The 11,998-nt window shown below is 43.2% G+C and overlaps 1 protein-coding gene and 1 long non-coding RNA gene across 2 annotated transcripts in view; one reads left to right on the forward strand and one right to left on the reverse strand.

Moving 5' to 3' along the window:
- Positions 1-11,998, forward strand: part of xylt2 (xylosyltransferase II) — a 14,408-nt gene continuing 2,410 nt past the window's right edge. The window contains exons 1-10 of the mRNA XM_015048744.1: positions 1-174; positions 4,407-4,920; positions 5,252-5,427; positions 7,288-7,490; positions 8,861-8,941; positions 9,017-9,233; positions 9,915-10,091; positions 10,233-10,489; positions 10,567-10,762; positions 10,874-11,207. Of these exons, the coding sequence (XP_014904230.1) occupies positions 43-174; positions 4,407-4,920; positions 5,252-5,427; positions 7,288-7,490; positions 8,861-8,941; positions 9,017-9,233; positions 9,915-10,091; positions 10,233-10,489; positions 10,567-10,762; positions 10,874-11,207 (2,287 nt within the window). The 5' untranslated portion in view covers positions 1-42. The remainder of the gene's footprint in view (positions 175-4,406; positions 4,921-5,251; positions 5,428-7,287; positions 7,491-8,860; positions 8,942-9,016; positions 9,234-9,914; positions 10,092-10,232; positions 10,490-10,566; positions 10,763-10,873; positions 11,208-11,998) is intronic.
- Positions 5,443-11,998, reverse strand: part of LOC106957414 (uncharacterized) — a 22,294-nt gene continuing 15,738 nt past the window's right edge. Inside the window, exons 3-4 of the long non-coding RNA XR_001426944.1 lie at positions 6,238-6,249; positions 5,443-5,667 (exon numbers count right to left, since the gene is read on the reverse strand). This is a non-coding gene — a long non-coding RNA (uncharacterized LOC106957414). The remainder of the gene's footprint in view (positions 5,668-6,237; positions 6,250-11,998) is intronic.

Here is an 11,998-nt window from a genome sequence, read left to right on the forward strand (position 1 = left end):
CCCCGCGTGGACGCTCTGCTCAGAACGTGCCGTGCTGGAAAAATGGTGGCCAGCGTACGAGTCCAAAAGCTGCTTCGACGGTATAAACTAGTGATTTCCGCTGCTTTAATGATCCTGCTGATCCAGGGACTTGTGGTTTGGAGTCTTAGGAGCTTGGAAGAAGGCCCACCAGAGGTGAGAAACAGTCCCACTGAGTATTTTATAGACATGGCTCTGATTTTGTTTGGATTAGCCGTTGGCGTTTAGCTCAGCTCACTGTGAGTTATTATACTGTAACGGTAGCTTATGTTAGCTCTTAGCAGAAACATGTTACTATTGCTGGACCAGCCTTGCCTCTGTTGTCATTTATCACAAACGCCCACGAGAAATAAGAGAGAGTAGAGTGTTCTTCTTGTTTTAACTGTTCGTTTTTGGTTCTCGCTGTGGAAAGCTGAATGAAAACGAAGTTGTTTCAGAAGCAACAGTGGGCTGTGTGCTGCTTGTTGTCATACTGTTTCATCTGGCTCCTTCAAGTAGAGAAAATGGAAAGCAAACACAGGAAAGAGAAAAACATCTAATGGAGAAGTCGTTTATTAAGTAATTCAGTTAGTCTGCGTAAGTCTGAGTACTTAATTTAGACCCTTCATAGGAAGTAAACTATCAATCCGAGGCTCTGTTTATAGCCGGAGTTCATGTTCAGGCAGGGAAAATATGGAATATTGATTATAATATTTTCCAGGTTTGAAAAATTCTGGAAAAAGAAAAACCTAAAATCGAAACTGAAGACACACAGTTATTCTTGTAACTTTTTCTTTTTTCTTTTTTTAATACAAACTTGTTCTTGGCACCATCTCCTAGTTCTCCACAGTGGTTCCTGGAACAGATTGATTGTTTAGAGTTTGGTTCTGATGCTGTTACCCCAACAGATGATGGCACTGTCAGCAAAAGACTTATAGAAGATCTGCAGCACACCTTGAAGGATCTTAGCTTCCTCAAGAATCAAAGTCTGCTCTATCCTTTCTTATAGACCACTTTGCTGTTCCGTCTCCAGTCCAGTCTGTTGTCTAGACGAACACTGATGTGTCTATATTCCTCGTCCACCTCCACTTCTTCCCTCATAATGGAAATAGGGTTTGTTTTAACCCAGTTTCTCCTGAAGTCTACAATCACCTCCTTTGTTTTGTTTACATTTGAGATGAGATGATTGTTTTCACGCCACAAAGTGATCCACCGGCTCTCTCAGCTCTGCTTCTGGACTATCAATGATACACCTCGGTCTCAAGAGTATTTCTGTAGATGACAGAAGTTCGACTTGCGCTGGAAGTCTGAAGTGTACAGAGTGAAAAGTAATGGTGAGAGTACAGCGCCCTGTGGTGCTCCTACGCTGCTGACCACTTGGTTAGACACACAGTCCTTCAGTCTCACAGGCAGTCACTGATCCAAGCATTAAATTCACCTTTCTCCATATCATTTTCAAATTGTCTGAAAATGAATTAATAACCTTGGAGCTGTGACCCTGGAAGTTCATATATGTTCATATGCTGCTTGATTTGTTTATAAAGAACATGACCTGGATACCAGCAGAAGTTGAGAAGTGGCTCAGCCTGTACAAAAAAACAAAAAGAAAAAAAAAAGCTGGAGTGCTTCACCACGTTGAAACCTGAGCATGTGATGACCTGAAAAGTGTGGAAGGTGCATTATTCCCCCCCACGCCCCCAAGTGTGGAGGGTAGATTTGTGGGCGGAGCTTTGAGGGTTTGCAGGGTTGCGTGACCTTTGCCTCAGATCAAGGTAGACAACCAACTTCCCAGGTCTTCAGAGGAGATTAGTGCTGCAGATCATTTCCGTTTAAACCCCTAAGCCCATCGGAGAGCTCAAGGCTCAATTGGCCGAAGCCTTGGCTCCTCTCCATTTAGTCAGGATAAAATCTAGCATCTTGAACAATGAAACGCCTCCATTTAAATGTCAAATGACTCGCCGTTTGTCTTACTGACTAAAAGGAAGGGTGAATCAGTTTTCCATAACCCCCTGTAAGCCCTAGCTGGAGGCAGAGAGCGCTCTCCTTAGTGCGGAGGTCAGCCATGTATTCCACTGTGTTGGCAGACAGCTATGCAGATGTCAGCACCAAGTCTGCACGCGCCTGATGCAGAACGCTAAAAGACCATCAGCCCTGAGCAAACACACTCAGTCACATGCATTTCATTAAACCCCTTTGTTGCTCGAGAGAGAAGGGACAGATGAAAACCACAGAGTCTTCCTCCGCCTCCTCATCCTCATCCCTCCCCTCCCCCTCCTCCTTCGTTGTCGAGTCCCGCTCCAGCAGATGGTGACACTGATTCGGTCTCGCTCCACTTTTAATTGGGAAATCAAGTCTCTGCCTCGGCTGCTTCTCAGTCCATGCGTTGTTTTTTTTGTTTTTTTCTTTCCCCCGAAACAATGATCTTTTTTTTTTTAATTAAAAGCCGTGAAAGCCAGTTGATAAGGATAATTGAAACTTCAGCCAGCGGGTCATGCGTGCTGGATGTACGAGATTTTCTCTTGTGGCTAAAAAAAAGAAAAAGAAAAAGAAGAAGAAACTTCTGCAAAAATCAAATCCAGATTATTATGAGCTGCTTCTAAAAGCAGAAATCAGGGTCATAGCAAATTGTCAACGTTTTGCTGCAATTTGCACTTGGAAATTAATCAGAATAAATTTTTTTTTTCTGGGATTGATGAATGCTGAATATGCTAAGCCACCATTCTAAGCAATAACTCCCAGATTTTGTCACGTTGAAGCTGCAAGTTTCTATTTATCTTATTGACATTCAAGAAAAACGGTTCTACCTCCACCCCTCTACTCGGTTATCCATTTGAAGTTACCTAATTAGTGGACACCTGTGTCTAGTCACTGATATATTATTCACTGATTTATTGGTTGAAATTAAATCGGGCACGGCATACTTTTCTGATTTCTCCTGAGAGAAAATGGAAACCATGCATCGTTTTCGCTGCTCTGTCACATAAAATCCCAACAGAAGTATTGACGTTTGTTGCAGTTTTTCTCTCTTCTCGCTCTTTTTACCAAAGACTGGATGAAGGACTTCAATCTGGTGCATTGGTCTCAACTGACTTTTATTTGTTGGTTTGGTTATATATTTTGAATATTTAATTAAAAAGGTCCAGTATAAAACTCTTGTCAGAAATGAGAGTTTATTGATCTTTAATTGGGCATATTTGCATTATATGCAAATATAATATAATATTGCATTATATTGGTTAAAAATGGTCTCGTAAAATAATACTATTATCGTTTACCACAGTAACTTCTGAAAATGTATCGTGACGGACCCTACGATGAACAAAAACTTTCAACAACATTCCTGAGAGAAACTGCACAAACTCGTCGTTGTATAAAACAGTTGAGGTATGTTGTGAATGTTTGGATCCGCCCTGCGACACCTCGCTGATGATCCAGTGGCCGCTGTTGGCCGGCAGCAGCTGACTGTCCTGCATCGGCTGGCAGCTGCTTTCCTGTTGGCCGGGGATCATCTGGCTCCCGATCCGACCACAGAGCCGCCGGCCTGCCGCTGGCCTGCCTCCGTTTTCCAGCATCCCCCTGCAGTCTGCATGCCAGCGGTGGGAGGCAAGCGAGCCTTCGTTCTACCATATTGATTTGAAGCGTCTGAAAGCTTTCTGCCTACTCACTACTTTTTTTTTTTTTTTTTTATGTGCATATTTTTAAAAAGCCGTTGCAGCGTGCCAAAGCTGTGATGCTGTTTGGCTGGAGGATTTAAAACGGGTTTGATTCAGTTTTCTCTTTCTTGTCCTCTCAAAGGATTTTGTTAAAGTGTGGTTTGTGCTCCTGATTCTTTTTATTTCTACCTTAAGTCTTGCACAGTACAGTGGAAAATGAACCTCAGTCCAAGTCCTAATTGGTTCCCCTCTTTGGTACCAACATGCAGTAACTCTCATTATGGCGCTTTAGCATTTTATGTCTGAATAAAATACACAGCTCCTTCGCTCCTTTCACTGCAGTACCAAAATAATTCACACACAAACACACACATACACAATCTGTTTGGATTTTAATGTTGCACACACCTGACCCAAATTTCACGAGTGTGGAGTTTGCCTGCCAAAAAGAGGCAAGTGGGGTTTGTTGCGGCCTGCATGGTGAATCACTGGATTGTTTGTGACTCTCCGGTTCGTCAGATTAATTCCACAAAAACACAGAGGCGCTGCTAAAAATAACCCAGATGAGAGAAATGGGAAGACAAAAACCCCAAAAATAAGAACCAAGTAAACACATCATCGCCTCTAGGGCTTTCTGCTGATGCCTGAGTGGCAATCTTTGTTTACCTTATGTCAGTCAGAGTATGAATCAGCCTCTTCAGCCTCTACAAATGTGTCTTGTTTTTTTTTCTTTTTTTTCCGGGTCTCATTTTTCAGGGAAAAACAAGACGGTCCAAGCTGCCCGACCCCAACAGCCAGGACTCCAAGAGAGACAAAGCAAATTCTTTGTCTGGGCAGAACAGGGGCAAATGGAGCACCAGGTTTGAGAGGCAGAGGGGAACGGCAGCCCTCCCGCAGAGGAAAGGCGGCAACCGGCGAGCGGCGAAGCCCGGCGTCAAACAGAAAACCCCCCAGGAGAGGGGGATGACGGCCGGGGTGGACGGCGCGGTCTCTCACGATCTGTCTAGCAGCCGCCGCAACTTCAGCCTGGACGGAGCGTCGAAGCTGCAAGCCGCCGGGATCCCCGGGGAGCCCGGAAGCGTGGATGGCGCACACCAGGCGCCCAACGGTGACTTTATGCCTAAATGCGACATCGTGGGCAAGGACGCGCTGTCGGCTCTGCACCGCGCTGGGTCGCAGCAGTGCCGGCAGGAGATAGCCAACATTGTGTGCCAACATCAGGCGGGGCAGCTCATGCCGGAAGCGCTGCCCCAGTTCTGCCGCCAACTCGGTGAGCTCCAAGCTGTATTTTAGGTTTTAAGTTGAACATATTTACAGACGAAAGTTTTTTTTTTGTCTTAAATGCAAAATGTATTTATGTTTTGTTCAATTTTGATGTGATTGCAGTTCTGAGGGTGTTGTTCTTTCAGCCATTGTCGGTTTTTTTTGAGTCCGCATACTTCAGTTCATGATTAATCAGTTACTGAATTAGTTGACGATTATTTCAATAATCGATTCACCATGATTAATTTGATTAATCATTTCAGCCCTACTTTACTTTATTAGATTGTTTATAGTGTATGATCATCTTTTTCTAACCTGCACCTGGATTCTGTGGCCAGGTGTGTCCCAGCCGGTCCAGGCTGCAGGCGACGTGGAGTTCAGCTTGTCCAAGGTGGAGAACCCGGTCAGGGTGGCGTTCGTGCTGATGGTCCACGGCCGAGCCGTACGGCAGCTCAGGCGGCTCATCAAGGCCATATACCACCGAGATCATTACTACTACATCCATGTAGACAAGGTACAGCCAGTAGATGAACCACCACACTGTTCTATGTAGGTCAGGGGTGTCCAAAGTGCGGCCCGGGGGCCATTTGTGGCCCTCTGAATGATTTTGTGCAACCTGTTACGGCCCAAGGCCTTTTCTTTTCTCTGGGTCTCACTAACATCTTTGTTTCAGAGCTCCTAATTAGTGCTGATTGGAAATGGAGGCAGCTGGCCAGTGTCTCCAGAACAGCTTGAGATGCACCACTGTCTCTCACTCACCTCGCCCGTTCTTTCCCTTTTCTCCCTCTCCTTGCCTGATTTTTTTCCAGCCCGTCATGATTTTTGTTAAATCTTAATTTTAAGTTATCCCTTGCGTTGCTTCCCTTTATTTGTTATGATTCTAGAGCCAGACCATAGCAAATTGGGGGCTCGTCCGGGATTTGAACCCTGGACCTCTCGACCCAGAGAAAAGGCCTTGGGCCCTAACGGACCCCTGACCACAAAGCCGGTGTGAAACAAATCTGCCTGCTAGAACAGCAAAACTAATTACAAATTTATTAACCAGACTTCTGCGTTAATCTTAAGCCAGAAAATCAAGGAACAGTGTGTCGGTTTATTATTAACAGTTAAAAACTCTCTCAATGCAATAATTTACAGATCTTTCTTGTACAAAAATATGTTTTGTTTGATTAAAAGAAATCTTGCGTATTTAGTTTATTATTGAGCAAATACAATAAAAAAGTCTCAAGAAATGTATTTGTTGACTTCAAAAGAAAAAGAAAAAAGATTTTTGTGAGTTTCATATTAACAATTTTATCCCTCTAGGCAAAAAGTTTGCACACACCTGAACTAGCTCCTTCTTCCTGGTTACATTAACACCGTTGGGATTGTTTTTCTTACTGTGAACTTAAAATGACCAACTCTCCCTCTGTCCCAGAGGTTGCCTTTACCCTGCTCTCCTCTCGCTGCAGTAAAACCGGGTCAGTCGGGGATGTCACGGTTATTCTTCAGGAATCCGTTTTTTGCTAGAAAACTTGCTGTTGTGTTCGAAAGGAAAGCAGATGGCGAATCTGTTGAGCAGAGAGCAGGTTCGGTTCCCGAAAGCAGGACTCCTGTTGCAGCCGGACACCTGGTCACTTCCTCTGTTCTGCTGCCAACAGACGGCGGCCGGTTTTCACAGAGAGAGACCGTTTGTCTCTGTGGAAACGCCTGCTTGAGCTGAACAGTTCGGGTTATATGCGAACCTCCAGCTCTGTGCTTCATCACCCACCTGCTAACTCTGCAGCTGAAGGCTGCGAGTTTAGGCTGCTCCTTTCGCCTTTTTCTTTCATTTGGCCTCATTTCTAAACACCAGGCAGGAAGCTGCTTAATCTTGTCAAATCCCGTTAAAGTTCTTGCCTACTTCTGCTGACCTCGATCGGTTTCTCAGAGCAGATTCATTACACGCCATTTGTTCTTCTCTTAACTAAATTGGACTTTATGTCCCTGGACAATCTATTTTAAGGTGTCTGTTTCCCTTGAACTGCCCATTTATCGCTTCACAACCTTGAGTAACCCTTTAAAAAACAACAACAAAAAAAACAAGCTGTTTATAATAAATCTAATTGATCCCCAAGGACTAAATAAGAGCTTTTATTTCCTCCTATTTGGAGTCCACAATTTTAGCTGGTCAAAGCATGCTCACTCTTAAGTTCAGCATTTCCTTTTAGATGATAAACAACCGTTTTCATTTCCCTTTTGTCATTATTTTGATGAGTCACGGTAGAAAGCAGCATTCAGCGTTTGTTTGTTTTTTTGTTTGTTTGTTTTTTTTTTGTTTTGTTTTGTTTTATATTTTGTGATGAAACTCTTTGAAGCTGAGCCAACGTCGTCTGATCTTCTCCGTTTCCTGCAGCGGTCCGGCTACATGCATCGAGAGGTGCTGCAGATAGCCGAGCAGTACCCCAACGTGCGCGCCACTCCCTGGCGGATGGTCACCATCTGGGGAGGGGCCAGCCTCCTGAAAGCCTACCTGCGGAGCATGCAGGACCTGCTCACCATGCAGGAGTGGAAATGGGACTTTTTCATCAACCTCAGTGCCACAGACTTCCCGACCAGGTTAGCTACGTGAACAGAAACGGAGCAAAACAATGTAGAATAAAGTGATGGATGTTTGTAGAAAGTGGCTGGTCTAAGATTGACAATGGTGTCTCTGTATTATGGTTTTCAAAACACAAATAATATAGCCAAACTGCTTTTATTTAAAACTGAAAAGTAGCAATAATTTCTCCAAACTATTACAATTATGATGCTTTTTAGCACACCGTTTCCTTCCACTAAACTTTCTATGAATATGCTTGGATAAATCTGTGAGAAGCCAACTTCTATAGCACTGACCTTTTGTAGCATACCTAATTGTAGAAAGGTCTGTCACAAAAACAAACCTTTCTATTGTTATTATTAGGCCATTTTCAAGTAATATATTGATAATGCCCTAATAATGCAAGTTTACTCTCTCAAAGAGTAATAAGCTTCAATTTTGTAAAGAACACGTAAAACTAGAAGACGTTTTAAATATCTAAAATCAAACACAAAAGCCAGAACCATAAATAAAATGGATTATGATTTCTTTGTAAGCACAATTTTTTTTAATCAAAAAATAATCAAGATGTAAATTGTCAAGCTCGTTTTAATTTAATATGGGATTAATTGATTCATTAATTGCTTATTGTGACGGGCTTAATTGCAGACGGTGTTAATTAGAGTCCACTGTCAAGTCAGTGATCTCCCCTGTGATTTTTGTCATCCATACCATAATATTTCTCTATTAAAAATAGTTTTTTAATTGATCTTTTATGTCATGTTATAATTTTTTTTTTGAGAAACTAAACTTTGGAGTTTAGTTATTTGACTAAAATAACAGTTTATTTTAGTCAAATAAACACTTAATATAAAGCATCACTCTGTGAATCTATTTGTGGATTTTACTCTTTGAACTGTGTTTGAAATGAAGCATCACTCTGAACTCCAAGTCACAGGGAAAAATCAGCAGCATTAACATTAGTAATTTTTAAAAACACCTTTATCTGTAACTATCTAATGCCCAGTTCTGCAGTAATGACTTCATTTTAAGGGCCTATTCGTGTTTTGGTCTCTTAACTGACCCCAGCAGCTTTAGAAAGTGGCAGCCGTAGCATTTCTGCTGATGGAAACATTAATCTGTTTTGCAGCATCGTGGTTAATAAACCGTTCTGGTCACTTAGTCACAGAACCGACGGTAAACAGCCTCCAGCTGGGGTTTTGGGGGCAGCCGACTGCTTTAAGGGAGTCCCAATCAAAGCAGTTGATTGTCCACCTGGACTGTCCCCAGAGAGCTTCACTTACTGGCCCTAAATCTTTTCCAAAGTAGTTTATTACTCAGCTCCTTTGTATTCATCAAAGTCTCCTATCTGCTGTTTTTTTTCTCTCACCATATCGAACTCCTGTAGGACCAACGATGAACTGGTGATGTTTCTGTCGATGCACCGAGACAAGAACTTCCTCAAGTCGCATGGGAGAGAGAATGCAAGGTGAGCGCGCTCGTCTTAAAGGTAGACCCCAACCAGAACTCCCAACAATGCTTTGGTCTGTGCTCTGTCCTCCAGGTTCATCAAGAAGCAGGGCCTCGACCGACTTTTCCACGAGTGCGACAACCACATGTGGCGTCTCGGCGAGCGCAGCATCCCAGAGGGCCTGGAGGTCTCCGGCGGCTCCGACTGGTTCGCGCTGACCCGCCGCTTCGTGGACTATGTGGTCGGCTCCCGGGACCAGCTGGTGTTGGGTCTGAAGCAGTTCTACACCTACGCGCTGCTGCCCGCCGAGGTAAGAGAGTGAGGAAAGAGCCCGTCTCAGGCTCCACTTCCCTGCCAAGTCAGAGCAGACTAGCAGCAGAGATAATGGAGGACTGTAAGCTGCGCAGCACAGCGTGCAGCAGCGGCGCCGCATGAGAGGAACTACTGTAGAGCTGTGACCTTCTGTAATCCAGACCTCGTGTTTGGAGCCAGTTCATGCACCCTTTCCATTTGACTCGTATTTATCTTTCTGCCTCTCTTTTTTTTTTAATTTCTTCTAAATTTTGTTGATCTTTCTATGTCTTTTTTCTTTGTCATTTTCTTTTGTCTCTTTCTGTCTCTCTCTTTTTTTCAGTTTTTTGCCTTTCTCTTTTCTTTCTTGTTTTCTCTTTCTTTCTCTTTCACTCAAGAAGAAGAAAAAGAATGGTTGTTGAATTTTTCTTTGAAATTTAATTGAGCAGAAAATATAAGATTAACAATGAACAGAATTGTGAATGTGTAAAGCTTTTCCAGGATATAATTAAAGCAAGAGTGATGTTAGAAAAAAAGAATGAAAATGAATGAACTGGATGTTTTTCAAAATCTCTGTGATTATGAATGTATTCTGAACTTTCCTCTATGAATGTGTTGATTTGAGTTGACCGTTTATACGGATCACTAAAGCTCAATAAATGAGTTTTTAAAAGTCTGCCTCTCTTCCTCTCTCTCTCAGTCATTTTTCCACACAGTGCTTGGTAACAGCCACATGTGTGACACCCTGGTGGACAACAACCTGCGCATCACCAACTGGAACCGTAAGCTGGGCTGTAAATGCCAGTACAAGCACATCGTGGACTGGTGCGGCTGCTCCCCCAACGACTTCAAACCGCAAGACCTCATTCGGATTCAGGTGAGTTCACCACAAGAGGGCAGTGTGTCATCCTTCTGAGATTACACTGCCTTGCAAAAGTATTCATATTCCCTCAAAATAAAATCCAGACTGCTAGATTTATTCCATTTCTAAAACTATTTTGTTTTTTTAAATCCACAGCAATTGACTCGTCCGACGTTTTTCGCCCGAAAGTTTGAGTCGACGGTGAACCAGGAGGCCATAGACATCCTGGACACCCACCTGTACGGCCAGTACGCCCCGGGAACCGTCGCCATCAAGGCGTACTGGGAGAGCGTGTTCGAGCAGCCGGACGGCGTCGGCTCCCTCAGTGACGTGGCGCTCACAGCTTACACCTCTTTCTTCCGCCTGACCTTGAAGGGCCTGATGACCTCTCAGAGCCAGACAGAAGCCTGCAGGTTCGTTTCCTGTTTCCTCTTTGAATATTCTCTGACTGGTAACGGGATGTTGTTACAAGGAGCTTCTTCTTTTGAAGGTTTGAACCAGCAGGCGACCCTCTGTCCGTCCATTTGTACTTCTACGACGACCGTTTCCAAGGCTACCTCGTTCGGCAGGAGGTGCGCGGCGTGGAGTCGAAGCGCAAGGAGACGCTGGAGCTGTGGGCCATGCCTCAAGCGACGCTCGTCTTCGAGACGAACCTCAAAGAATTCGAGAGGCTCAAGAATCTGGAGGTTTTCACGGCAACTTTTTAACATCGATGACACTTAAACCAAAACGTTCTCTAAAAAAACCCAGATTCCAGAAAAATGCTCATTTAACTGACGGGTTTTTCTCGGTAACAGATCGGGACAGACTGGGATCCCAAAGAAAGGATCTTCCGTAACTTCGGCGGCGTCATCGGCCCATTAGACGAGCCACTGGCGGTCCAGAAGTGGGCCCGCGGGCCCAACCTCACGGCCACCATCGTCTGGATCGACCCGGCGCAGGTGGTGGCAGCGTCCTATGACGTCACAGTGGAGATGGACGCAGAGTACACACAGTACAAACCGCCTCTACAGCACCCCCTACGGCCCGGTGCCTGGACGGTGCGGGTGTTGAAACAGTGGAAGCGCGTAGCGGAGGTTCGATTCCTCGTGATGCCGCTGACTTTTAATAATAAAGAGCCGCTGCGCAGAGGTACGTTTGCTCTGTTACAATAACTCTAACAAAACTCAATGAAGTATTGAGGAAAAAGTTGAAGGGCTATGAATCATTTTCTAAAACACGTTATTTTCCCGGTTCGTTTGCGTGCTTGAAGTCCTTGAATTTCAATCTGATGTTTTCAAGGTTTGGAAAGTGCTTGATTTATGTATAAAGTCCTTGAAAGTGCTTGTTATTCAAACTGAGCAGTTTTGTATTAAAGTGCAATCTTGATTAAAAGCCTAAATGGAAAATGTTATTCACAATTGAAACCAGATATTTTCATACAACTTATAAAAGGACACTTTTCTCCTCTCATTGTCTGAAAGTTTAATCAGACTAAACAATTCTTGTTTTAGGTTTGTTGGAATTATCTAACTTATTTCTTTGATAAAAGCCATAAGACATAGGAAGAACTTTTTTTTTTTTAGAAATATTTTGTGTATAAAAATATATAAAATATGAGTAGGAAGGTCATTTACCTGGAATGAATATTTATTCATTCCAGGTAAATGGAATAATAAGTCACTAATGGCTCAGTGACTTATTATTTGTCTTCTGCTTTGTATGTTCAAAGTTATTGAAAATGTTGTTTTTTTTAATGTTTTGTGCTCAAACTAAGGTATGCCTGAGACATTTCAAAACATAAAATGTTGCTATATTTTAGATGACCTTTTCTGTGCTGTAGAATGTAGAAAACAATATTAACAACATTAATAAATGACATCTTACAGTAGTGAATTAAAACAATATTCTGAGAAAATGGTGGGGTTTTTTTACAGACTAAT

This window comes from Poecilia latipinna, unplaced genomic scaffold (genome assembly GCF_001443285.1).
Source record: "Poecilia latipinna isolate Pla-1442-1.1 unplaced genomic scaffold, P_latipinna-1.0 Scaffold902, whole genome shotgun sequence".
NCBI lineage: Eukaryota > Metazoa > Chordata > Actinopteri > Cyprinodontiformes > Poeciliidae > Poecilia > Poecilia latipinna.